The following is a 26,371-nucleotide window of genomic DNA, read 5'->3' as shown; positions in this document are numbered from 1 at the left end:
AATAAAGATATATGATTAATAACATTTGCGTTTATAAGAGAGTGTAAATTACTCTCCTAATTTAATTGATACAATTAATTTCTGTCTATAATTAATTATCTTTCCTCATTTAATTATACTAAAAGTTAATTCTAAATTTAATGTGAATCAAATTCCAAAAATTTCTCTCTTATTATTATTATATGCATTTATAATTCTATAATTTTTTTCTTCCAAATAAAAATCTCAAATTCTTATATTTTTAATTTTTAAAAAATTTCAAATCACCTCAAGACATGTATTATACTTAATTTAAATGTATAATATCTTCAAAAAAAATTATAACATGCATCATAATTTATTAGTGCATATATGAAATAATTTGAAATATATAATAAAATATAGTTTAAAATTGCATAATATTAATTATAAAAATATATTAATTATAAAAATATATTAATTATAAAAATTAAGTGTATAAATATATAGATGTTACATAGTAAATAAAAAATATACTTTTGTTATTATAATATAAATTAAAAACCATAAATATAAATTATATATATTCATTTAATAAGAATATAAATTGATAAGATATGTATTTATAATATGCTATTTAATATACATAATTAATGTTCACAATAAATATTGCTAGGCACGTGAAAGAATACTAATTAAATTTAGTTCATCTAATTAAATAAAGTTAAAAATAGAAAGTTTTGGTTGATTTTGGTTCCCTAAGTTTGGTTACCAAACTTTTTCCTTTTTTTATTGGTTACATGTTCAGAATTTGATAAAATTAGTGGCCCTAGACTTTTCCTTAACTATGAAATAGTGTTTCATAACAAAGAGATGTGATAGAGTTTTGAGTGTGTGGCGCCGGCATTGATAGATCCCTCGTCTTTCATTGTTCATTTAAATGTAATATCCTCCTCATGTGATTAGAAATTGTTTATAATTAAAAGGGGTTTATGGTTAGACGACAATATTTTTATGACAGAGATGGGAGTTGGATGGGGATTCTACTGATGAAATTTGGATTATTAGTTTGTTATATAAGCCATTCAATCTAAAACGCAGGTATGGCAGTTATATATCTATGACAATTTTGACGCAACAAAGCAATAGCATTATCTTTTTTCCTTCTTTCAGGGCAAGTTGTTTAAGACATGAAGTTAGGCATTTTAATTTTAACCAGAATTTCCAATGTGATCAATTTAAAATTAAATATCCGGGGGGCTGTTTAAATTGAAGGAAATAAGCTTTTGAGCTTTCAAGCAAGAAAAGCAAAGAGAAAAGGCATGCAACACCACAAGGCTTAACCTTCAAGTCTCACAAGCGACCATAAAAAAAGGGGTGGAAAAGAAACAACTTAACTAACTCATGTCAAGCATACTTAATTAGCACACAAATCACTAATGCATAGGCGTTAATAAGGAGAGTATATAGTTAGCTATATATATTAGAAATATTGAAAATTGGTGCAAAATTTTTTAAAATATCTTTGAATATATATAATTTAAGTTATTATTATATTATATATTTAATTGTTTACGTAGCTAATAAACTAAATAGTAAATTAATGGGCACCTTATAGTGTTATATATAATTTGGCATAGATAGATAAGTTAGAGAAGTAACCCCACCAACAGAGCGAGGGCGCGCATAGAGACGCAAAGATAAAAAGGGCGACAATCATCAGAAACAAAAAGCCTTCCCTTCTCCTGCGATCCACTTTGAGCAAAGGAGGTGGTGCCTAGCCAGAGATGAGAGTTAACAATAACACGACATCAAACCCGAAACCCGTAGAAAGCACAATCGGCCTCGAGCCCACATCGGTGCTGGACCTGTGTAGAAGCCCCACCCCTGAGAAGGCAGTGGCTGCGCTGGTGGCTACTGCACCCAACACACAGCAAGAGTGTCTTGACCAGCTGGAGGACCATGTGCTTCACAATCTTGATTGGGACTCCATCATGAAGGACCTTGGATTCCATGAAGACTCCAACCCACCCTTGTTCAAGACCACCCTCCCTAATGTCCCTGACTTCTCTCCTTCCTTCGACCCACACTCCGAATTCCCAGACATCCAAACCATGTCCTACAACTACGCCAACGCCACTGCCACCCTCGACCATCTCCTCCACGACACCTCCAATAATTCTGCCGCCACCGGCTTCGATTTCATAGAGGAGCTCATCCGTGCTGCCGATTGCTTCGACACCAACCACCTCCACGTGGCTCACGTCATATTGGAGCGACTCAATCAACGCCTCCGATCCCCTGCGGGTGCAAAGCCTCTCCAACGCGCCGCCTTCTACTTCAAGGAAGCTCTCCAGGGCCTCCTCTCCGGTTCCAATCGTACTCCGCGTTTCTCCTCCCTCGTTGAGATCGTCCACTGCGTCAGAACATTCAAGGCCTTCTCTGGAATCTCGCCGATCCCTATGTTCTCCATCTTCACCACCAACCAGGCGCTCCTTGAGGCTTTTCATGGCTCCTCCTTCATGCACGTCCTTGATTTTGATATCGGATTAGGGATCCAGTATGCTTCGCTCATGAAGGAGATTGCAGAAAAGGCGGATTCCTTGAAACACGGATCGCCGCTTCTGCGCATCACCGCCGTGGTTCCCGAAGAGTACGCCGTCGAGAGCAAACTGATTCGGGAGAATCTCAGCCAGTTCGCGCACGAGCTCAGGATCCGCGTCCAGGTCGAGTTTGTGCCACTCTGCAACTTCGAGACGCTGTCCTTTAAGGCGGTGAAGTTCGTCGATGGCGAGAAAACCGCCGTTCTTCTCTCGCCTGCGATATTCCGACGGCTCGGATCCGCTGGGAGCACCGCGGCCTTCCTGGCGGACGTTCGGAGGGTTTCGCCGAGCGTGGTGGTGTTCGTGGACGGGGAGGGGTGGACGGAGGCTGCGGCAGCGGCGTCGTTCCGGCGCGGCGTGGTGAGCAGCCTAGAGTTCTACTCGATGATGCTGGAGTCGCTGGACGCGTCGATGGTTGCAGGAGGGGAGTGGGTGAGGAGGATCGAGATGCTTCTGCTGCGCCCGAAGATACTAGCGGCGGTGGAGGGAGCGGGGCGGAGGGTTCCGCCGTGGAGAGAGGCTTTCTATGGTGCCGGAATGAGGCCGGTGCAGTTAAGCCAGTTCGCAGATTTTCAGGCGGAGTGCTTGCTGGCTAAGGTGCAAATCAGGGGCTTCCACGTGGCAAAACGCCAAGCTGAGCTTGTGCTCTTCTGGCACGAGAGGGCCATGGTTGCCACGTCAGCTTGGCGATGTTAGGTTAGGGAAAGAAAATCATTATTGGGGAAGGGATTTCAGTTCACTACACTACAACCAAAATAGAGAGTACTGTAATCATCATAATCAAATAATTGTAATAATAATAACAATAATAATATATATAGGGGTAATTAGCTTCCAACTTGCAACTCGTAACGCAGTAGTTTTTAATTAGTGAATTGGGGAAAGAAACACAAAAAGAGAAAAGAAAGGGGGGAAGTAGATAAACTTGTATTTATTCCCACCATTTTGTTTTGTTCAGTTAAATTGGGGCGTCTTTCTTTGTTGAAGATAAGCTAAGTCTGTTGCATTATGTGCTTCAGTGGCTCTTGTTATGTTAATGAACTTTGCTGGTTGTCAAAATTCGAAGTAGTGTCCTTTCTATCTCTTTATGCCTTATGGTATGGTATGGGGTATTTTGCTGCAAAAGTGAGAAATCAAAGGTTTGTGGAATTACGATCGATCGAGCATATTCAGTATGGAATAATAAGCTTTGAATAATCACATGATGGTTCTTTCTTTCTGGTTTTGTTATTAGCGGTATGAAAATATGTTCTGAGAACCAAACTGGCTTTGTTGTTTGACTTTGACGTCACATGATCACATGAAGAAATATGTTTGGCCTGGGCAGGAAGAACATTCTGTAGCACCTCCATCGGGTGAGAGCATCTCCACAAAAGCAAAGGGGGAGAAAAACCAATGCTGCTAGCCTAGCATACCAGTTTGATTCTACTCTAGCTTTCACAGTGTCATATTTTGTTATTATAATTATTATAAATTCTTGAAATCATTGTATTTTAGTATTATACATGCATCTTTACTGTTTAATTAACGCACTATTATGAGCAGCTTATGACACTTGAAATAGAAAATAAGAATTTAAGCATAAGTTACATAAATACAAGATTGTATTTGATAAATAAAATATTAATAAAAATATTGTGTTATGTAATATTAAATTAGTATATTTTTTTAAATAAAAAATTCAACACAATAAGGTGGAGTATTAACGAAAAAGTACTAAACAGATAAAATAAACTAATTCCTAATCATCTTCGACAAAATCATCAACATCTAAAAAATCAAATATCACTCCACTTTTTGTAATTTTTAATTGACTCGTTAACTATCTCTACAATACATAATTCTTAATTTTTGAAGATTTTGTCATTCCTTTTCAACTAAGTGCTTCAAATGATAATAACATTCTATCAATCTGACACGATTCACTAGGTAAATTCACAGTTATTCAACTCTATATCCACTAGTTCCATAATAGTGACACACTAACACCATTCCTTTTTTTCAACTATACAATTTCATTAAAAACACCCATGTAACAAAAAAAACTTAACATATTCTCGATAAAAATATATTTTATATATTTTTTTATTAAAAATACAAAAATACTTAATGAAGATTCAACTGATTTTTTTATTATCATTACCAATTTTTTATAATTATATTTTTTATTTTTATTATTTATTTTATCTTATATTTAGTTTATTATCAAATAAAATACAAAACCAAAATTGTTGTTTCTCTCTTCTTAAAAGTAAGAGTTTCACTAAAAAAATTAACTGTAATCAATTTTAGCTAAGTAATTAAAAAATATATTTGTTATAAAAAAAATTTTTACTATCTTAATTTTTCAAATTTTAAAATTAAAAATAAAAAAATTAATTTAGTTAACTTATATTATAGTTGAGTCTATAATTTTTTTAAAAGTAAATAACCATCGGTTCGAATTTCTTTTTGTGCATGCAACAATCTATTGACTAATAACAAACTTTTAAATAGAGCTCAAATCTGTGATGAATTAGTTCTTAATCTATTAGGTTAGGAGATACCGTACAAAAAAAAATGAGAAGGAAGAATTTATTGTGTTCCATAGAACTTTATTTTACTTATTTTGAAGTTCTATTGTCCTGATAGAATTTATTGGGATTTAAATTGATTTAATTAATAAGATTATTATCGACAAGTTAATCAATTTAATTAATAAATCGTTTGATTTGTTTTTTCAATTGACATCATTTCTTATTCCAAACATGCTTGAATAAAAAATGTGAAAGGGCATGGTCATCTTTTGGGCTGGAGCGAATTGTTTAATATCCATATGTTGGGCCGCAACAATGGTTTGCTCTTTCGGCCTTTCTTCTGCATCTCTCAATTAGCATCTCTCTGGTTCGAATTCCGTGTAGTTAATTGGCCAACGACAAAAAAAAAAAACCCCACAAAACTTGAATTTGCATTGTTCTGGAGTTGGAAGGGGTTTAGAATTGGCATGGCTCTGCTTGGATCAAACTTAACTGGCGAGGTCTGCACCCTTCTCTCTTCTTATTCCCCTCTTTTGTTTTGGTTTTTGATCAGCTAGGGATTTGATCTGCACCCCCACTATTTCCTTTTTCTTTTAATTATTAATTACAATGGTGTTCCCGATTTCTATAGCTTCAGGAAAGTCTCGATTGGAATTGAAACATGAATTCTGTCGTTTGATGGATTGATTGAGGTGTGTTGTTAACTGAACTAGTTGTTGCAGGTTGGACTCCGTTTACTCCTCTGCCCTCTCGGCTCCAACATTGTAATTCGGACTGCATGGTATGATATTTCTCATTCCGCTAGATTTGGTTCAATTTGTTATTCAACTATTTACTCCCTTTTACTTTGTGCTTCTTGTTGCAGCTGTTCAGTGGGAATTGCTTTGCCTGTGTACTCTACATTCAAGGCAATAGAAAATAGGGATCAAAATGCTCAACGCAAGTGTCTTCTCTACTGGGCAGGTACCTTTTCCCCTTTACTCTTATAGTCTTACACTTTTCGTTTTATTTTGTTTTCTAATATATTTGCATCACCCCCTAAATAAGCTGGAAACTATATACAGTTGTCTGAAGTTGTAGTTCAGTACCCTTAGATAATTTGACATACATGATTAAATTGTCATTTAACGATTTTTAATTATCAACTTCATATTAAAACAATTGCACATGAGTTTCCACTGAACAAAGACAGAGATAGTGTAGTGTTTTTAACTTTAGATTCAAGCTCTTAGTGTTAGTGTCTGAAGTCTGAACTTAACATGGATTATGTTACATTATTTATGATTTTTTCTCCCCTTCTGAAATTTGCAGCTTATGGCTCATTCAGCCTCGTCGAAGTATTCACAGACAAGCTTATTTCTTGGTATAGGGTTATTTTTTCCCCTCCTATCTTTTAGTATAAATTTCTAGGTTAATTTTGATGTCATCCTACTCTAGTGAGTTGGGTATTCCCACCAAAATTTTCAATGTTCTATGGTCTACATTTTCTTTTTAATGTGAGACCTTCCAGTTAAAAAGAATTTTTGTATAAGAATTTTTCTTTTCAAGTTTGGTAGTTTCCTCATTCATTTATTTGCCAATTTGGCTTCATGCACTTCTTGGTTCGAGTCACTTGTAATTCTTTAAATATTTTTGCAGGTTTCCTATGTACTATCACATTAAGTTTGCATTTCTTGTTTGGTTGCAACTTCCTTCGACCGATGTGAGTTTTATTTTGACATAGAATTAGGTTTCTCTTTATTTGTACTCATCTGCATCTCATTTACTTTTCACCAATCTATCTTCTGTCCGTATCCTCTTTTTTTTTCATCTCTAAGTCATAACTCTTATTATCTTTATCTATTTTTTTTTCTTCATTTTATTATTTTTTCTTACCTTGATTTGCTTACCTGTATATCCGGATTTCCAAAGAAGCCAAACAGTTCACTAGATGTTTGATAAGTGTGGTAGTTTCTTAGATAAAATCAAAATTTCTTCATTTTCTCCTGCTTGAAATGCGTCTTTACTCTCTATTCGTCAGATGAATAAGTATTAGGATCTGGAAAATGCTGTATGGACAACTATTAGGTAAACATAGAGAGAACTAATCTGCAAAACCATTGAGTTGTGTGGATCTGTGGTCAGTTGTTATGGTTTGACACTGCATAGCTCTAGATACAAATCTAATAGCATAACAAGTTGTGAATTTTGGTAAGGTAGATTGTTCAAAATATAACCCTACGAAATTGAAATTCAAAGACTGTTAGGATTAATAGCTGATAAGTGCTGCAGTTAGATGAAGCTCTGAGGCCCTGGTAACCATGTAGTTCATTTATTATTTCAGAATGTGGAAATCAATTGGCATTGTGGGACATAACTTGATTCCCAAATTTTATTTTCTCTTTTTCTTCTCTTGTAACTCCAGAAAATTTTCCTTTTTCTCCATATATTGACTTTCTTTTGTCCTCTTAATATTTTGCATTGTTTTTCTTTATTAGCACTATATTCCTGGCCTTCTAGGACATTCATCCATTGAATATCAATGTCTCTTTGATTCCCAACTCTCGGAATTCTGATAAGCTAGTTCTTCAACAGGGAGCAAAGCAATTATATATGAAGCATTTGCGTCCTTTTTTGTCAAGGCATCAAGCAAAAGTTGATCAAGTTTTAGGCATTGCATCTTGTGAAGTGGTATGTTTCACGGATTTTATAAATTTCAGAAGAAAAACCTTGTAATCTCCTCAAAGATGGTGAAATCAAGGAAAAACCTTGCAGCTTGTTTATATTCTAAGTATCAAATTGTGTAGTTTTATCTGCCAATGGTTGACAGGAAGAATCTTCTGAGGATCCTGTTTCAAATGTGTTGGTCAATAAAGAAAATAAGAATGCTGTTTTTAGAGTAGAATTTGTCTTGTGGTTGCAGATCAAACTTGTGAGTTCATATCAAGCAGAGATCCAGTTTGTCAGGAGCATGGTGGTGAAGATAAGTGGTTCAGGTTGATGATTATGTTTCTTAGCTTTGGAATACAGTTGGTGCTTGATTACATAAGTTACTAACCTTCAAATTTAATTTCCTTATCTGTATTAGCGGATCATATGCTGGGAGGGGCAACTGAATCAGATAGATCTAGGCAGCCTAATCCATCCGAAGACCCTGCGGTGCCCTCTGATGCTGAGCCTAACCAAAATAATAACTAATTGATTTGTTTTTAAAATGTTTCTTAAATCCTTTAGTCAGATTTTCTGCTTTTTGCATAGGTGACTGTGAAGCTGTCAATATTTTGTTAAAATTAGATGCCTAAAGCATGATAACTACAATGTACAGTGGTGTTGCTTACAAGCCTTTTATTCACGCATGCTGTTGCTCGTGTATTATCAACCTCGGAATATGACATAATATTCCTCTCAAATTTGAAGTTTATTTAGTTTCATGAACTGTGAACTTTCGGTCGTAGTAAATTATTTTCAGATCATATGACATAATTATTTATTTCATTTTTATTTTTGTAGTCCTGATTAAAAGTTGGTCTTTTTTACTAAAGGTAGGGGCGTGTATTCAAAGATTGGATTAGGCAGAGGGAATCTAAACCTTGCCTGATTTTAAGCAAGGGCCATGTTTGTGAGTGTTAACCTAACCTAGAAAAGTGGGAATGACTCTTGCACGTTAAAAGGGGAAAAGCAAAAAAACTTGAACTTTTATTCAGTTGTCGAAGCTTAAATCAAGAGCTAAAAGTATATATAACAGGTAAGATTAGTTGGCTAGTTGCTGTCATTATATAAAGTTACCAGAATCCGATAATGAAACCTCAAGTCACCTCAAATCCTCAGATATTATTATATAGGAGAGAACAAAGACGTGGTTCCAGTCACCCACGGTGCTGGGAGATATAAGCGTTATCATGACATGAGTTGCAAAACTAATTTCTGAGCACAAATGCTCAATTATCCTAACATAATCTACGCTTCAGGGCAGATGAAATATTACAACAACAAATGACGCGTATAATAATAACATCAGGAGAATTACAATTGAGGGTTAATTAATGGTATGATAAAATTAGTGAACAAAGAAGAAAAATTATACTATATCCTATGCTCGATTAATTAATAGAACCGGCATTGATAGAATTGCAGCTGCAAGTCTGTCTCTTCTAGCTCTGGGAATTGATCAAACCTCGGGGTTGCCTTATAATGAAGATAACAAAAAGGTGATTTATTCGAGGCTGGCAACTGCTTCTGGTCCACATAACCTTTCCAACTCTTCCTGTTGAGTGTTGACAGCAAAAGTATTGTTAGAGGACATAATCTAAGGTTGTAAGACCACAACCTGGTCAATGCTAATTCAGTTCAATAAAATTGGAGGTGTAATTTACCTTGATGGAATTATTTTCAGCTGTAAGCTTCTCGCATTCTTCTGATACTCTCTGAAGTTCTTCTCTCAGAGTCCGGTTCTCGTTTCCCAGTGACTCCACCTTCTTTTGCAACTCTTCACACTCAGCCTGGTGGGTACAACAAATGAAAAACATTGAAGGATGTCAAATTGTAGCATTGAAAACACTGAAATATTATTGATATCCCTTAACCATTGCTTGCATGAAGATAACTGTAAACTACCTGCTTGCGTAGTCTTGACCTCCTAGCTGATTCTCTGTTAGACTGTTTCCTTTTCTGTCTCTTCAGCTCACGTTCGTCCTAAAAAAACCGAAATAGGAAAGGAAAGGTAAGGCTCTGTACGGTAAAGGAAATAACCAAGAGACACACAAAAGATAAAAAGGAAATGTTTTTGAAAACATGGAATATATGGCCTGAAGTTCAAGAAGATAATGTGTAAATCATACTTGTATCCACTGTTCACCAAGTGCAACTTCACGTCCCATTATAGTAGGAGGGTTGACAGCTCCTGGGGCAGGTTGATTGTTTCTCAGTTTTGTAGCATCAGCACCTGCAGAAGATGCATTCCACAAGTCCATTCCAATATTAAGATTAGTTGCAGCCATTGACACAGCAGCCTTTCCAGAAGGTTGAGTTCCGGCATTGTTCTGTGCATTGGCTCCTGAAAAAGTTCACAATTAAGACAAAATTGCTTGAGTAACCATGTAAAAATTAAAGATAGGAAAACATGCAGAAGAATGCAACATACCATCAGCAAGCATTTTGTCAAAGCTTCCTTTCTTGTTTGTAGCCGATTCCTACAAAGAAATATAACCCATAAGATAGCAAGAAACAAAACAGGAAAATATCAACTTCCTTTCAACTAAGCCATCTACTTTTAGTGAAATATATGAAGTTGCAAAAGAAGCCAAGTGTAAAATAGCTACAATCCAAATATATTTCAGGAAGTACTATTTACTGCAAAGGGTGATTGCTGATGCTGAATAGTAAATTTTTACCTGATGGTTAGCATTTTCATCACTGTCATCGGATGATCCCTCAGAACCGCTTTCACCACTGTCAATGAAATTTTTTTTGAAAAATCCATATTAAGCAAGCTAACTGAGAAAGAAGTCTCAGAAGAGATCAAAATTAACCAGTGGCTTCCCAAACCTTTGTGAGACGGCATCATTTCCTGACCCCGAGCCTGCCTTTCCATTATCTCCTGCTTTAGAACCATTATTGGCAGAAGTTCCCTTCAAATTTTTAGCGGAATTCCGATCTTTTCCGTTGGGTACCTTGCCTACAAAGTCGGTCTGTGGGGCACTCGGAGTCTACCCAAATGTTGAAGAGAAGACAAAAAAAGAGAAAAAAAAAATGTCCAACATTAATTAACTTCCAAACTATATCAGGCCTGGCAAATAAAATTTCCCAATAACATGTGAGTTCATCTTGTATTAGTAAATTATATTATAGAGAATTCATATTTTTATGCCAGGGAGAAAATGCAATACCGTTGCCATGCTAGGATGAGCATAGACACTCCCAGGAGGATATATAGCTGGATATGGAACAGGAGTACCATATGGTGGCATTAGAGGATGCTGAAAAAGAAACAAAAAACTTTAATGATAAACTCGTAGACGCAGAATGTGGTAGACACCTACCAAAAAATGAAATGTGATATTTACCTGGCCTCCCCACAAATAGGGATGGGGAGCTGCAGAAGCAACAGTTGAGGCGTAAAAAGGAGGTGGAGTAGCTCCAGGGGCATAATAAGCCTAAATCCAAAGCCCAACATGTTAGGTATCACAAATACAAAAGCCAGATTGCACAACTTTGATCACCAACCTGCATAGAGCTTGACCAATCAGGATAGGAAGGAGCCGGTGCAATCTCCTGTAAGAAGTAAACAGAAACGATAATGAGATGGGTGCAAGGAGCAGAAGAAAAAGGAGGTGGTAAAGAAAGAACCTGAGTCGTAGAAGATGGTTTAGAAGGTTTAGCTGTGCTTTCTTCCCCAGTCCCCATCCAGACCACTTAAGAAAAACTGCACTTTCAATATTGCCACCGAACCAAATAACTTGCAATCAGATCAAGTTCTGATAGCCATGTAAGTAATTCTACCACCTTAAACAAGCACACATGTCAGAAAATACACAATGAATAAAAAATATAATTTTCTTGGATTTCATTCAACTTCATGCATCAAAAAGCTAGTGCAACTAACATCATCATCATCAAGGAAAGAAGCTTCATATAACGATATCTAAATTACAGAGTATCTAGCCGAAGCAACATTATTTTCACATTTCTAGATGGGGAATTCAATAATTTGAGTGAAGAAAAATCTATATCCGTACCAGTGAGCGTTACTCGAAAGTGGCTATCACTTTATACACATTTATTGATTAGCTGAAGGACAAAGACAAGGACAAGGGAAAGCTGCATCTTATCACGCATCACACGGGATGATTCAATCCCTATTTACAAAAGGAAAGCATGAAAGAGAAAGGAGACAAAGCTATATCTTTTCACTAGCATTATATCTATGTCATGTACCTATTAATGTTTATATTCACTTCTTACGCTCATATTATTTTAGGTCCGTAGTGCATTATATTTAACTTTTAGGATTGAATAATCTCTTATTCCGTTTATCGGGGACGATCATGGTTTAACCGTTCATCACATAACGTGTTTGTTCTAATCTGCCGTGCAATACACGTCCTAGCGGTTGCAACACTTGCATAACAGATAACACAATACCATCATGATGAAATTATGGATTGTATTAGAAGAATACTATGGCGTCTCTAATTAGCTGGCAATATTACTTTATATTGAATGCGAATAAATAATAAATTAAACGAAAATATTTAATAAAAAAATTTAGTAAAATCAGCCTAAAGTGTTTTATTTACTAAATAAAATAAATTTATTTTTTTTCTCTAAGATTATCGTAAATTAAAATAGATATTTGACTTCACATTACGTTTATTTATTTTGGACTTGATTATGAAAAGAGTTATGCCTAGGTAACCAATGACTTTCTTGAACAATATAACCAATAGACAATAAATTTGGTTATTATTAGATATTTAATTACTCATGCCACTCATTAAATTTAGAATTAATTTACTTTTTTAACCCCATTGTTCAACAATATTGTCTACCTATCCTAGGGAAAAACTCAAAATACACAACTTATGCATTTTAAAGTCAATGTTAGTTCACCTTATCCGTTTTCTTTTCCGGTTTAATAAACCCAAATCATGTTGACTAGTCAATGCAAGAACTTCTCCTTTCAATATTCATTTACTTAACCAAAGATTGACAATACTTGTAAAAAGACATGTATTGTATACTTACTAGAGGGCCATAGAAACCTCCAAAGTTGTTCATTTATTAGAAAAAGCTTGCACACAGAATTAATAGGAGTGATGATGAGACTCCCTAAATACCATGGTCTCGTCCCGAGATTACTGTTTTCTCATCATTTGTAACTTTTAAAGCAGAGGTCGTTCGGTGATAGCACAGTATTAATAGTGTACGAACAAATATATATATAAAATATAAAAATAAAATAATTATTAATTTGTTTATTGTTGTTTGCTTATCCTATTCCTTGTCAAATAGCCAAAAAGTAATTTTCAACACCACTTTTCTCTTTCTTATCCACAAGATGATGCCTCTAATTTAATCACAATTTTAGATCAGCGAACAAAACTAAAATCCTGCTTATTCCATGTCATAGATGAACGCGGCCAATCGTTTGTTGCTTTCTCAAACATAAGAACTGCGATTTGACTCCGTCAAAATATTTATTACTCATCTAATTAAGTTTTAAAAAGATAAAAGGAAACGGAATCAATGAATCACGTTAACATAGACAGAGTGATGTATCAGAAATTTTGGATTTGGACTGCCAAAGACACAAGAAATTCGGATTTAGGCGAGAGAGTGGAACACGAAGCGAACGGAATTTCAACTGAATCAGAGAAGAAAGCAAAGCAGTTCAAATTCAAGGGGAAAGAAAAGAAGGCTCTAATATCACTATCACAGAAATACACCTAGAAATTTACAGCAAAACAAAGCGAGCGAGAGAGAAAGAGAGAGAGTGTGACCTGTTCCGATGGCGTGAAGAAAAGATGAGGTGGACTTCCAACAGGGATAGATGTCCAACCAGGATTTACACCTCTAATAATACCAATTATAACTCTAATAATTATAATTATACTAATGATATTGTATGCTTATGTTTTGTTTTGTTGTGGTGCTAGTATGAAGGAAGGAGCCAAAGAGGTAAAGAATATTGAGAGAGAGAGAGAGAGAGAGAGAGAGAGAGAGAGAGAGAGAGCAGTTGTGGGACGAAATAGGAATGGGAAGGACTTGAAATTTCGCAACAAACTCTAACAAGTTGGAGGAAGGAAAGGGAAGTGAAAGTGAGTGTGTGGGTTTAGGGCTTTTGGAGGTGACACGTGCGAGCCAAGAGGATTACAGCTGTCAATGTGTTACTGGATTAGGTTTCCTACTCTTCCATCCAACTGCAATTACACACCCCACCCCCCTGACTCATCACCCGAATTTCTCCTTACTGGATGGATAGGATAACATTCAATATTCCTTATTTTCTAATTTTCATTTTAAATATATGTGTAGTTTGATAAATGTTATGTTAGGCATATGGAATTGGGAATTGTTGGGAAGCAATGAATGCGTTGTGAGTAGCCACGCGCACACACTCTGTATTTGTGACATTGCCTCCGGTTTCCACTCCTTGGTTGGCTACTTTGCTTCGTTGCTGTCGGCCACATAACAAAGAAAAATTCTTATGCTTTCAAAATGTCAAATGCCTCCATGCTCTCTCTCTCTTTTACCATTTTCAACTTCAACCAAGTGGCCTAATCCTTTTCACTTAACTAATCTTGCCATCATAATCATCTCCAATATTTGGGAGGATTTAAATAAAGAATTTAATTAAAACGTGTTTAAAATTATTGTTTATAAAAAATTTTAATTTTTTTACTTTAATAACTACACAAGAATTACACTAGAAATTACACTTTTCACATTTTTTTATAACAATAATATCAGAGAGGGCAAAAAAACAATCTAAATTCATTTTATTTAGTATTTATTTATTGTAACGTACATTAAATAAAGTCAAAAATAGTAAATTTTAACAGTTTTTTATTAATAGTTTTTATTACTAAATATTTCTGTTTTTATAATAACGTTTTTAATTTGTAGTTTTAATTTATATATTTAAAGTACATATTAACAAAATTCTTTTTTTTTTTTTTGGTCGTGATATTAACAAAATTCTTAAATAAAATATGTCAAAAACAGTGTGAGAGGGAGTTTTTTTTCATTGTTTCACAAATGGGCTTAAGAGTGTTTGGTGTAAAGGCTTTTATCCATTTTAGCTTAAAGAGATGAAGCCAATAAACTTTTCACTTTTCGGCGGTGTATCCCCAATATGCGTTTTGATGATGAAATAATTGGGCTCATGATATTTCGGACCAAAAAACAATTAGCCTCTCTATCATGAGATTGGGCTTGTTGACTTTTCGGGTCCATATCATTGAATATCTAATTGATAAAGCCCAGCAACCGAGAAGAAAAAAAAAAGCAGGACAAAGGAAAAATGCCCTAAAATTTTTCTATTTTGCAACGTCTGCGAAAAGTATTACTATTCTTCTGTCCAGCATCCACTATCATCTAAGTTGAAACTAGAAACCGATAAATTCAATGAATCAAAATAGAGTGAGTTTGATTTATCTAAATTATGTCACATTATTAGTTTAACTTTTTTCTTCTTTTGATTAGGCATTAGGTTTACATAATTCGATAAACTCAATCCAGTTTTGTAAAACCTCAAACTCAAATTGGATTAATTGATGTTTGTTGCGTTGTTGGGTTCCAGTAATATGATATATTTTCTAATTGATTCGATCATGTGATTTTAGGTAAAGTAAGTTATAATCACGTTTTATTTCCTCATATAATCCTATTAGAGAAATTGTCTTTATACTTCAAAATTAAGCCATTATCAGAATGCACGTATGTACCCCACTAATAGCTAGGTACTTAAATCCATTTTAAAACTTTGTTTTAAAATACTTAGTATTAGTCTCTCGCTCTGTCTTTTAGTTTATTTCCCAGCACGTTCAACCCCACAACTACTTTTCACCAACTTAGAATCTCTCCCATTAGGCTTCGCATTTAACATGTTTTATTTTATTTTGCATATGTGAAACAATAATATAAGAAATTAATGTAGACAAATAAGTAGTGAACAACATAATATAATGAATGAATCATTGAATTGTTAGATGTTGCTGTAAGGCTGCCATATAGTCTAAGTCTAGTGTTGAAGTCAATGCAAATTTTAATGGACAAACAATTATAAAAGGAAAAAAAAAGTAACAGTGTTAGTCCTGATTCTGGAAAACCAGAGCCCCTAAACAAGAAGTAAAGACTTTGTCTAGGTTCAAAGCTTCAAGACCTCAACCATCTATTTCATGGGAATAATTAGGCTGCATATTCTCTCTGTCTGTTTCATATCTGTCCTTTTTGCAAACTCTTTCTTAAACACACGAATTATTTTACTTTATTATATGTCCACTTTCTTTCTATCATCATTTTAAATTATAATTTTATTATTAAAATCTATACAGAATAGTTCAACTAAAATAATTAGTGTATTTTGGACGAAGGAATTTCATGATTTAAGTGTTATATTATAATTTAAGAGAAAAAATCCTAAATAGCCCCCGACAATTACCTCGAAAAACAACGATGTTTTTGACAAAAAAATATCCAACTCGACTCTTGAGCTTTACTTTTATAGGACTGATTAGCTCCTTATAAAAAAAAGTCAATGTTTTTTTTATTACACAAGGACAAATCAGTCAAAAAAAAATAAAAATCAGAAACTGAGTGAAATATTTTTTTTGTTAAAGGTCTCATAGTCCTTTTGAGATAATTATGAGGGTCGGATAAAATATTCACTCTATATCTAACTAATTATTTACGTATTATTACTTGTAATAATGAGTTTCATTCTGTTGAAACAATTTCATTTACAAGAATTTAGTACAATAATTTAACTACCTCACTTTATAGGCGTATAGCCTTTTAATTTTCATATAGTGTCACAACCTCTCAAAAGAGAATGCTAATTTTTATGACTTAGCTTATTAATTATTATTATTATTGTGGTGAATATCACTTATTTTGGAACTCATAAGTCATAACATACTTAATTCTAAAGTTTCATTATTTATTTATTTATTCGTTATTAAATGCCTATAAAAAAACCATCACTTTGAATATTTTTTCAAAGAACAATGTTATTTAGTTTGTATTTTATCTTGAACAATTGAAACCATTAAGTCTCAGATGTACTAAATAAAAAAATAATGACATTCACCCCCTAATATATTCGCTATATATATATATATATATATATATATATATATATATATATATATATATATATATATATATATATATATATACATTATTTTAACTCTTAAAAGAATATATTATTTTGTAATAATTGATGAAAAAGATGGCGACTAAAAGATCATATACTTAAAGTCTCTAGGGATAAAATGCAATTAATCTAACTATAACTTAATTTTGAGATAGAAATAAAACACACTATACACGTAGCACTACAAATTAAATTATGTAAAAGATTTTTAAGATAATAAATTATAAAGTCAAAAATTTTTATTTACACCAGCTATTTTTTTAAATTTTTTAATGTTTTATAGCACTACAAAAAAAATTAATTATTAAAAAACGTTTTTTTTAATTTATTTTTAGAATCGATTTTAAAAACATGATGGTAGAAAATTTTATTTTCTTTTAAAAATTATTTTCTGGAATTAAGCATTAATCATGCATAATTGCATATGTAACATTCATGTTCTTATACTTTTTCATATCAAAATAACTGTCCAAAAAATAAGAGACACATATATTAAAACAAATAATAATAAATACATGTAATTAATTAATCATCATAGTTATTAATTTAAAAATTTTATTAATATCATGTTAATGATAGAAATTGACAATTATTTGGAATATCAATTTTTTTTCAAATGTTTTTTTTTTCTTCTTCTTTTATTTTAAGATAAAAAAGCAAGATGCATGTATAGCTAGTAGTATGCGACTATGACCCAACAGTTTTGTATTTTCCGTCGGGACCAAGATCCGCTTAGTTTCAACTTTAGATCACGACAGTATATATATATATATATATATATATATATATATATATATATATATATATATATATATATGTATGTGTGTGTGTTTTTTGTGTGTGTGTGAATTCATCAAATTTTATCTAAATTAAAGAGTAAGTTATTCTTTGTAATATATTTTATTATTATTAAATTAAATAAAATGAATAGTCACCAAAAAATTAAATAAAATGAATTGACTTATCATAGTTAATTTTAATTTTTAATCTAATTTAAGTTTTATTGATCTAATCAATTAATCATGATGTCATTTTTTTTTGTAAATTATAAAAATTATTAGAAAAATTAAATTTTGTAATTTTTTATGTTTAAATCACACATTTATTAATCAATTTTAATTATAAAATAAAAAAATCTCAAAAAACAAAAAGAATAAATAAAAAATGCAAGAAGCACAAAAAATTAAAATTCTCAAAATTCTCTCCCTTGCTTTCTTAAAATCTTTTCAAAAATTTTTTATTGTTCTTATTAACTAATTATATCTATTTATTATCCATTATTTTTGTTGGCTAATTAAAAAGTTATTTATTTTATACGACATACACATGCATTAATTCATGTTACTACATTTCTGTTTTGTATTTAGGTCTTTATTTTTTTTCCTTGTTGCACAAACATATTTTTAACTGCATTTTAGTTTGCACTTAAAAATATACTTTTTTATCTTTATTGTTTTGAAATTGAGGTATTTGAAAATTTTTATTATTTTAAAATATTTTCAATGAATAATCTAGTTTCATTGTTAAGGAAAATGAAGGAGATTTTTAAAAGAATGAAAAAAGTAAGAGCAAATTAGTAAGAGAGTATTTTTTTTCTTTCTAAAATAGATTTTTTATTTTGTTATTGAAATTAATTAATAGATGCGTGATTTAAAAAAATAAAAAAATTGCAAAATATAATTTTTTTAGTAATTTTTATAATTTATAAAAAAAATTATACTATAATTAATTAGGTTAATAAAATTTTGATTAAATAAAAAATTTAACTATAATAAATTAATTTATTTTATCTAATAACAATAAGACATGTATATCATACAAAATAATTTATCCTTTATTTTTAAAAAAATAGAAATTTAGGTGCAGTCGATTTTACGTGAAGTTGATAGTTGAGAGCCATTAGATGATTTGACTAAATTTTTATCTAACAACTCTTCGTTATCAACTTCATATGAAGTCGACTGCACCTTACTTTTACATTTTAAAAAATATCGGATAAAATTCACCGTATATATAAACGGAGCGATAAGGATTAAGGAATTCCATTACTAGTTCATTCTCAAAAATCAAATATAAAGAATCCGTTGTAATTGCCAAAAATAAAACAGAGATAAGATGACCAACTAGATTAGGATTGAAACGTCACTACCATCGAACTTTATGTATAGACTATAGAGCCCAACTCATCCAATTGTATGTGATTTTATTCTCTAATTTTATATGGACATATATAACAAAATGAAACCTAGCTAGAGCATTGGTGAACTCAATTATTATTAATTATTTTTGCTAAAGAAACATACGAGACGATATATTTCATCATGACATTAGTTAAATAATATTGTGTATAAAATAAAGATATTCTGAGACGAGGGGTCAAAATGCAAGTTATTATGTTGATGAATACCTTCCAATTACATCATAGTCAAATACACACACTAGTTTAGAGCTAGGAACAATATATTACATATTAGATTATTATCCACATTATTTACAACATGCTAATTAAACTTATGTAAATATATAATAAGTTGGCCTAGTAATGTTAGAAAAAAAAATAGTCTAAACTTGTCTTATTTATATTAATTTTAGTAATAATTAATGAATACTAAATAAGACAAGTTTTGACCAATTCTTTTGTTTTTACCAAATATTTTCGTACGGATCAACCCATTCCATGCCATTAATGTAATGAGTTTCAGGCACACAAAAGACATAATCTCCAAGAAATGGCGGGTCCATAATTTCCATTGACTGTGATTGTGATTGCGATTGCGAACTAGAACTGTTGCTTGGGACCATGTCTTGCAATCGTTGAATCTCCTCTTTTGCATTAGAAAGTTGCTCGTTAAGTTTCAGCACCTGCAACCATGGCATGAAAATTGTGAACGATTAAAATGAAAAAAAAATACTAGAAATAAGTTTGTAATAGTAACATAAGACCGAATATATTCATATTTTAGTATCTTTGAAAATTAGACAAGGTATGCATAATGCATGGTTTGGTAGGTGCATTATGGTATAGGCAAATGGTGATTCACGTGGGAACACATGTCACGTGGCTTAGTGGGCCTTCCTTCAGCAAAGCCCAACGTTAATTTTATCCTAATACAAATATTCACAAACTTTATGGAAGAACTGAAAAGAAAACAGTGGTTTTTGTTGTCTGCTAAGGTGGCATTTTGCTGTTCCATCTTTGTGGTCTTTTTCATTTATTTTTTCTTTCCTTACTCTTATCCTGTGGCCAAGAACTAACAGGACCATTTGGATTTCTTCGAGCCCAGAGCTCGCATATATATAATAAGTTGATGAAAAAAAATTACAATTTGTTTTATTTTATTTTTCGGCACTTAAAAATAATTAGTATATATTTGGAGTTATCATCATTATTAGTTCTATCTCTCACTTATTTTAAAAATATCCTGAACTTGATATATATATATATATATGGCCGGTGGGTCTCTGCTTTGTGTTTTTCTTTTCGGTCTGAAGAACTGGCTGCATGCGGGTTGTGCTTCACTCTTTCATGTTTCAACACTTAACCCAAAGATTTTACTCAGGTCAAGATGTATTTTTATAAAGTTGGTAATTAAAATGTTAACACTTAACATATATTATATTAATTAATGATGTTTAACTGTAATATTTACATAAAGATATTTTATGTGAGTAATAGTGATGATATTAAAATATATACAAAAGAGGTTTAATTTTGTTAAAGATAAATTAATTAAAAAAAATCAACGAGCTGACCTGTAGAGTTAAGAGAAGTTAATTAGTCACATGACATGGTTGTCCAAAACTGACGTTAAGAGAATTAAAAAGAAAGAAATAGTGATTTTGGGTTCCCCGTTCCCAGAAAAGCAGAAAATTTAATTAAGCATTAAGAAAGAGAAAGAGAGAAAGAGAAGGTTTAATTAATTTGAATATAGTTACCTCAGTTTCAAGGCGACATTTGTCGAGTAGAGTGGTTTCATGTGCTCTCTTGAGATTGGAGTATTCTTCCTCCAGTTTCTTGTTCTTCCAACGAGCTCTTCTATTCTGAAACCAAACGGCAACTTGCCTCGGATCCAAACCAAGCTCCAAAGCTAGCTTGTCCTTCCGTTCCGACTCCAGTTTGTGTTCGTTCCCAAAATTAATCTCAAGAAGATTCACTTGCTCTTCACTCAACTTTCTCTTTTTGTTCCCTTCTCCACCTCCGTTTTCTCCTCCCTTCTTCTTCTTGTTACGCCTCCTTCTTGCTTTCTTATTCTCCCCTACAATAACAACATAAAATTAAAACAACAACAACAGCAACGTAACAATATTACACATCATTAACTAGTCTAACTAAATAACTAACCTTGTTGAGCAATTATCTGAGTGTATGCATCACCAGCAGCAGGATATAGCTGAGATATAAGCATCATTTGTTCATCCATAGATCTTTGATTCATGATTCTATGTATTTATATGTTGATGATGATGATGATGATGTTATTAGTCTTATATTTCTCTCTAATCTCTCTTGCTAGTTGCTAATATAGTATAGAGGAAATTAAGGTTAGATATTGACTCAGCTGGATCGCTTCTTGTTAAGGAGGAGTGAGCTCTGAAAGCTAAGAGTCTAATGTTGTTGGAGAGACAAGATATAAGAGTGTGATGTATTTATAAGGAAAATGATGTGTGAGACTGTGTGTCTTAATGGATGCACAACACTCACCCCAAAAAATGCCCTCATTTCTCTTGTATATTTACGGATTAGTGCCATCTCTCTCATTTTCTCCATTTATTTATTACTTGCCAACACATGCTCTACTACACATATACTCGTTACGGCGTTAAATACAAGTTCATCCCAATAAAACTGCTCATTCAGTTTAATTCAAATAAAAAATTGATTAAAATTTTATTATTGAAAAATCATATAAATTGGATAGAATTTTAAATTTATTTTTTAAAAACAATCTAATTCAAATTACACAATATAATATAATAATATCATTTTATTATTATATTTAAACATTTATCTATAATATATTAAATTTATTATACATTTTTATTTTATTTATATATTATTATTATTATTTAGTAAATATTTTATAAATTTAAAATAATATTTATTGATTTATTTTAACCAACTTATAATTTTATTTTTATTATGATATATACATATATATATATATATATATATATATATAAGATAAGATTTATTATGCCAAAACTTGAAAATTTAATATCAAAACTTCTTTTATATATATATATATTTTAAATTTACAGAATCACAAATTTAATTCAATTTAAATCATTTAAAATTGGATCAAATTGAATTAAATTGTCTAGACAAAATTATCCAATCCAAATTATATCACAAGTGAAATTAATGTTTGAATCGAATAAATATTTGATAGGAAACCGATTTACCACGAACAGTCGAACACCCCTAATACTCATCATGCACACCATAAAATAAGCGTGCGGCACCCTTCCAATATAAACGGGACCCTATTTTATCTCATCATATATATATATCTCTGTAAATTCATCTATCATTGATCTCGTACGTACCAAAAACTAAGGAATACGTATCTTGCTATGCAAATTAATATAAAAACTTGTAGTATATATACTTGAATAGTTAGCTTTTATATACGTATTTTATTATTTAAGTATTTGTAAGCACTAAGTATAATAATTTAGACTTGATGTAGAAAGATCATAATAAAGAAAAAAAATAGTTATCTACTGGAGGAGTCAGTCATATGTATATACCCAGCAAGGGAATTAATAATCATGAAACTCATCTTGTATGTCTTTCAATTTGAATTTAATGATTAATGAGTACGTACAAAATGGATTAGCCAAACCTAGATAATTAAGCATACGGACAATGCTGGAATTTATGTGTAAGTGGAAACCCACACTTAAGTAAGTCTTTTCCAAAGAAAGGGAAATTCATCACCTCTCTTATCCACAGTCACACGCATGCCCTTCCTTTTTTTTTTAATTTATTTTTTTTCTTTTAATTTAAATCCTCTTTGATGTGAATGGGATTGGGATCCCAAAGCTGACCACCTCGACCTTAATAAACAAAAGAGGAGCGGTTAGCCTCTGGAATTGAACAAGTAAGGCACTTTCAATTTTGTATCCCAATTAGGTGGTATAATGCATGGTATATATATTCATTCAATTGTATATAATATATGTTCCGGTTGAATTAAACCACACTCATCATATACGGCTTTGCTTTCTGGCTTTGTGGTTTAATTTAGGGTATGCATGGCTCGAGATGAGTGTAGCTTTGAAACATATGTTTTATGATATATTTAGCAATTAATTAATTAGAACTTTGAGTTCACACCTCCCTAGCTCTGACCTTCCTATTAGGCATGTCGTCATTCACAACGTACGTGATGATCACTCACCACTGTCATATATTTTTATTATACTCCCTTGGGTTTAGTATATTTGCAAGTCAAGGACAAAATAAATTAAATTAAAAGTTAAAAACGTGATATCCTATCCATATTGTTAATGGATAGGTTGGACAGGATTGAGTTCAATTTCACTCAAAGGTAATCTCATATATTTTTAAGTTTGTTCTTATTTTATGTCAAAAGATGCAATCTCTAAACTCTATCTATGGTTTACCGGTTTAATCCAACTTTATCCACTTAATTCGTATATTTTCTAAATTTCATTCCATAACATACATTACATAGTTAATCTTTATCATACATAATAATTATATATAGACATTTACAAACAAACAAGTCATAAAAATTGAAGATCACACACATATGAAAAAGTAAAATTAAATATATAAGGTTAAAATTAATTAACTATTACACACAAACATTATTAATTAATTAGTGTATATATATAGTATTACCATGTCTAATTGCATGGATGGATTTTGTATCTAATTAAGAGTGTAAGACTTCGGGGGTCATATGATATATATTTTATAAGTGAAATTAAAATGCCAAGTTGGAATCATATTATAATATGCGAAAAGTCTCAGTGATTATCAATTTTGATAAAAATTTTAGCCATTATTTACCCAGTAGAATTTTTCCTCACACGTCAAATTATTTAGCCATCAATCCTCTTCTTTATCCCTCTATTTGAAATGCTTATACTGATTATTTAATGGCTCAAAACCTAAAAATTTGCTAACCCTTAGTATTGCTGTTATAATATAGTGCAAATAACTTTTATTTTATTTTATTTAATACCTAATAAATTTTAATTTAATTTTTTTTATATAGTTAAATTAAAATAGTGTTATTGTATTTTTTTCATAATAACTATTTCTTTCTAATATAATATTACGGGTTAAATATTTTTTAATTTAATTTATACTGTAAATAATAATATTTTATTTTATTAGTAGCTAATAAATTAAAAGAGATATAAAAGTTTTGTGTCCAATTATTTTTTTATTTTACTCCTATCACTATAACCCATAACAACCGATATCATTATTTCTACTATTATAAGAGCAGCTCAAAACAACTGATACAGTTATTATTTTTTCTACTATCTTAAGAGTAATTTGTCCGTAAAATTATTATTATTTCTACTATATCATATATATTGTTTCGTACTTTTTCATTATATTATTATTATCATTATATTTTTTTTCATTTTTATTCTCACTCTTTTTTTATTTCTTTTTCATTTATATTGACATAGATGTTTATTACAAAAATAAAATTTTTAAAACCAATAAAAGGTAAAAGGTATATTTTAGTTAGGATGTATCATTATTTAATGCTAAATTAATATACAAAATATTATTGAAATATACTATTATACATATATACAATAAATTATAAGAAGAAAGATTTCAATTGTTATAGAGTATATGAAAGGATGAGCAATTAATTGTATCAATAAGACCAATAGACAATAAATTAAGTATTACTATATTAACGACCTTGACAATTGTATTGATGATACATATTTTTATTTTAATATTAATACTCAAAATTTATTCAATTAGTTGGAGAGATATAGTTAAAGCAAATAAAACTCAAAAATAAAATGTAATAAAATAAAAATAAAACTCAAAAATGAAATGTAATAAAATAAATTTTATTATATAATAATAATACAATAGACGTATTTACTAATAATGTTAAAATTTAACTTTTTCTTTTTCAGCAATAAACTCAGAAGAGCACAACTAACTCATTTTGATAACAAACAATATCATTGTGGTAACTTTTATTAAATATAAATTCTTAATAAATCATATGTATTCTCGTTTAATTTATATTTTGTCATACATAAACAAAAATTAATGTCATTTTTTTGTCTTTTTAAAAAATTCAGTGTAAAACAAGATATCTCAATTCTACAGATTTTAATTGAATTAATTGATTTCGTCCCTATAATAAGAAATCAATTTAATTGAATAATCTTAAATCATTTATATAGTAATTTTTATGGTCAATAAATGAGACAGTTTTTCAATGCTCAATAAGTTATTGACAAAGAGATGTATGATGAATTGTAAAAGATTTTTTTCAAGTATACAATTTTTATATTATTCTATTTTATTTATTAATTATTCTTATAGTTTGATATTTAAAAACAAAAAATAAGCATTCTCATTTCTTTTAATTTATTTTTTTACTATTTATAGGAAAATGAATGCCTATTCAGATTCATCCATATTTTGGTCTATCACTTAAAAAAATGAAGACAAATATGAATATCCATGACATTTAAGCAAAATTATCTTAAATAACTAACATGTATTTTAGTTTATATATACTCTTTTTTAAATCAAGATAATATTATTATCATTATTTTTTGAATTATGTTTTTTCTGATACTATATATACCTCTTTATTGTGTGCTTTTATAATTTAACATTTAAAAATTTTTTATAGTAATTTTAAGGTAAAAAATAGGTTTAAGTACTCTGTTGGTCCTTATAGTTTCGCGAAATTTTAATTAGGTCTTTGTATTTTTTTCTTTTTAATTAAGTCTTTGTACTATTTTTTTTAATTGGGTTCCTACACCAATTTTTTTTATAGTTGGATCCTTATAAAATTAAGCCAATTACTGTCAAGAGGGACCTAATTGAAAAAAAAAGTTGGTACAGGGGCTCAATTAAAAGAAAAAAAAAGTATAGAGACCTAATTAAAAATTTTGCGCAATTATAAGGACTAACAGAGTAATTAAACCAAAAAAATATCATATAAATAAAATTACGTTAATAATAAAATAAAAAAATATTTATCTAATAAATTTAAAGAATGAATAGTATATTAATAAAAAAATAAATTAATATTTTTAAAAACAATAGAAAAGCGGCTCACGATAGTACATGTTGAGCCGCTAGTTTATATTAACAAGAAAATATTAGGTATCACTTTTACTTGCTTTGTTTTGTTTCCAAGGAAAACAATATTTGGAGGTAAAAACTTAGGTGAAGTTGACTTTAC

At 30.9% G+C, this 26,371-nt stretch overlaps 4 protein-coding genes across 6 annotated transcripts; 2 read left to right on the top strand and 2 right to left on the bottom strand.

Annotated features, from left to right (window-relative positions):
- The first annotated feature begins 1,627 nt into the window (after positions 1–1,627).
- On the top strand, positions 1,628–4,028 carry LOC130978959 (scarecrow-like protein 15). The gene has a single exon (XM_057902291.1). It carries the CDS (start codon positions 1,746–1,748, stop codon positions 3,255–3,257), a length of 1,512 nt encoding a protein of 503 aa, XP_057758274.1. The 5' UTR covers positions 1,628–1,745; the 3' UTR covers positions 3,258–4,028.
- A 1,412-nt stretch (positions 4,029–5,440) lies between these two features.
- Positions 5,441–8,485, top strand: LOC130981633 (HVA22-like protein k). 2 transcript variants are annotated; one of them, XM_057905227.1, is made up of 8 exons: positions 5,441–5,577; positions 5,800–5,858; positions 5,943–6,040; positions 6,389–6,440; positions 6,716–6,779; positions 7,652–7,747; positions 7,980–8,052; positions 8,145–8,485. In XM_057905227.1, exons 1-8 carry the CDS (start codon positions 5,545–5,547, stop codon positions 8,252–8,254), a joined length of 585 nt encoding a protein of 194 aa, XP_057761210.1. In that variant the 5' UTR covers positions 5,441–5,544; the 3' UTR covers positions 8,255–8,485. The 2 variants fall into 2 exon arrangements, with proteins under 2 accessions (XP_057761210.1, XP_057761209.1); XM_057905226.1 differs by having other exon boundaries at positions 5,444–5,577; positions 5,791–5,858.
- A 550-nt stretch (positions 8,486–9,035) lies between these two features.
- On the bottom strand, positions 9,036–13,824 carry LOC130981632 (G-box-binding factor 1). 2 transcript variants are annotated; one of them, XM_057905224.1, is made up of 12 exons: positions 13,555–13,824; positions 11,402–11,557; positions 11,279–11,326; positions 11,119–11,208; positions 10,942–11,031; positions 10,601–10,761; positions 10,447–10,504; positions 10,197–10,245; positions 9,895–10,109; positions 9,671–9,748; positions 9,430–9,555; positions 9,036–9,320 (listed from the first exon to the last, which is right to left on the bottom strand). In XM_057905224.1, exons 2-12 carry the CDS (start codon positions 11,456–11,458, stop codon positions 9,270–9,272), a joined length of 1,023 nt encoding a protein of 340 aa, XP_057761207.1. In that variant the 5' UTR covers positions 11,459–11,557; positions 13,555–13,824; the 3' UTR covers positions 9,036–9,269. The 2 variants fall into 2 exon arrangements, with proteins under 2 accessions (XP_057761207.1, XP_057761208.1); XM_057905225.1 differs by lacking the exon at positions 13,555–13,824 and adding an exon at positions 11,658–12,366.
- Positions 13,825–19,344: 5,520 nt separating this feature from the next.
- Positions 19,345–21,528, bottom strand: LOC130982702 (homeobox-leucine zipper protein ATHB-40). The gene is made up of 3 exons (XM_057906773.1): positions 21,274–21,528; positions 20,868–21,187; positions 19,345–19,793 (listed from the first exon to the last, which is right to left on the bottom strand). Exons 1-3 carry the CDS (start codon positions 21,365–21,367, stop codon positions 19,575–19,577), a joined length of 633 nt encoding a protein of 210 aa, XP_057762756.1. The 5' UTR covers positions 21,368–21,528; the 3' UTR covers positions 19,345–19,574.
- Positions 21,529–26,371: the final 4,843 nt, after the last annotated feature.

Source organism: Arachis stenosperma, chromosome 5 (assembly GCF_014773155.1).
Source record: "Arachis stenosperma cultivar V10309 chromosome 5, arast.V10309.gnm1.PFL2, whole genome shotgun sequence".
NCBI lineage: Eukaryota > Viridiplantae > Streptophyta > Magnoliopsida > Fabales > Fabaceae > Arachis > Arachis stenosperma.
This window is presented reverse-complemented; position numbering and strand designations above follow the sequence as displayed.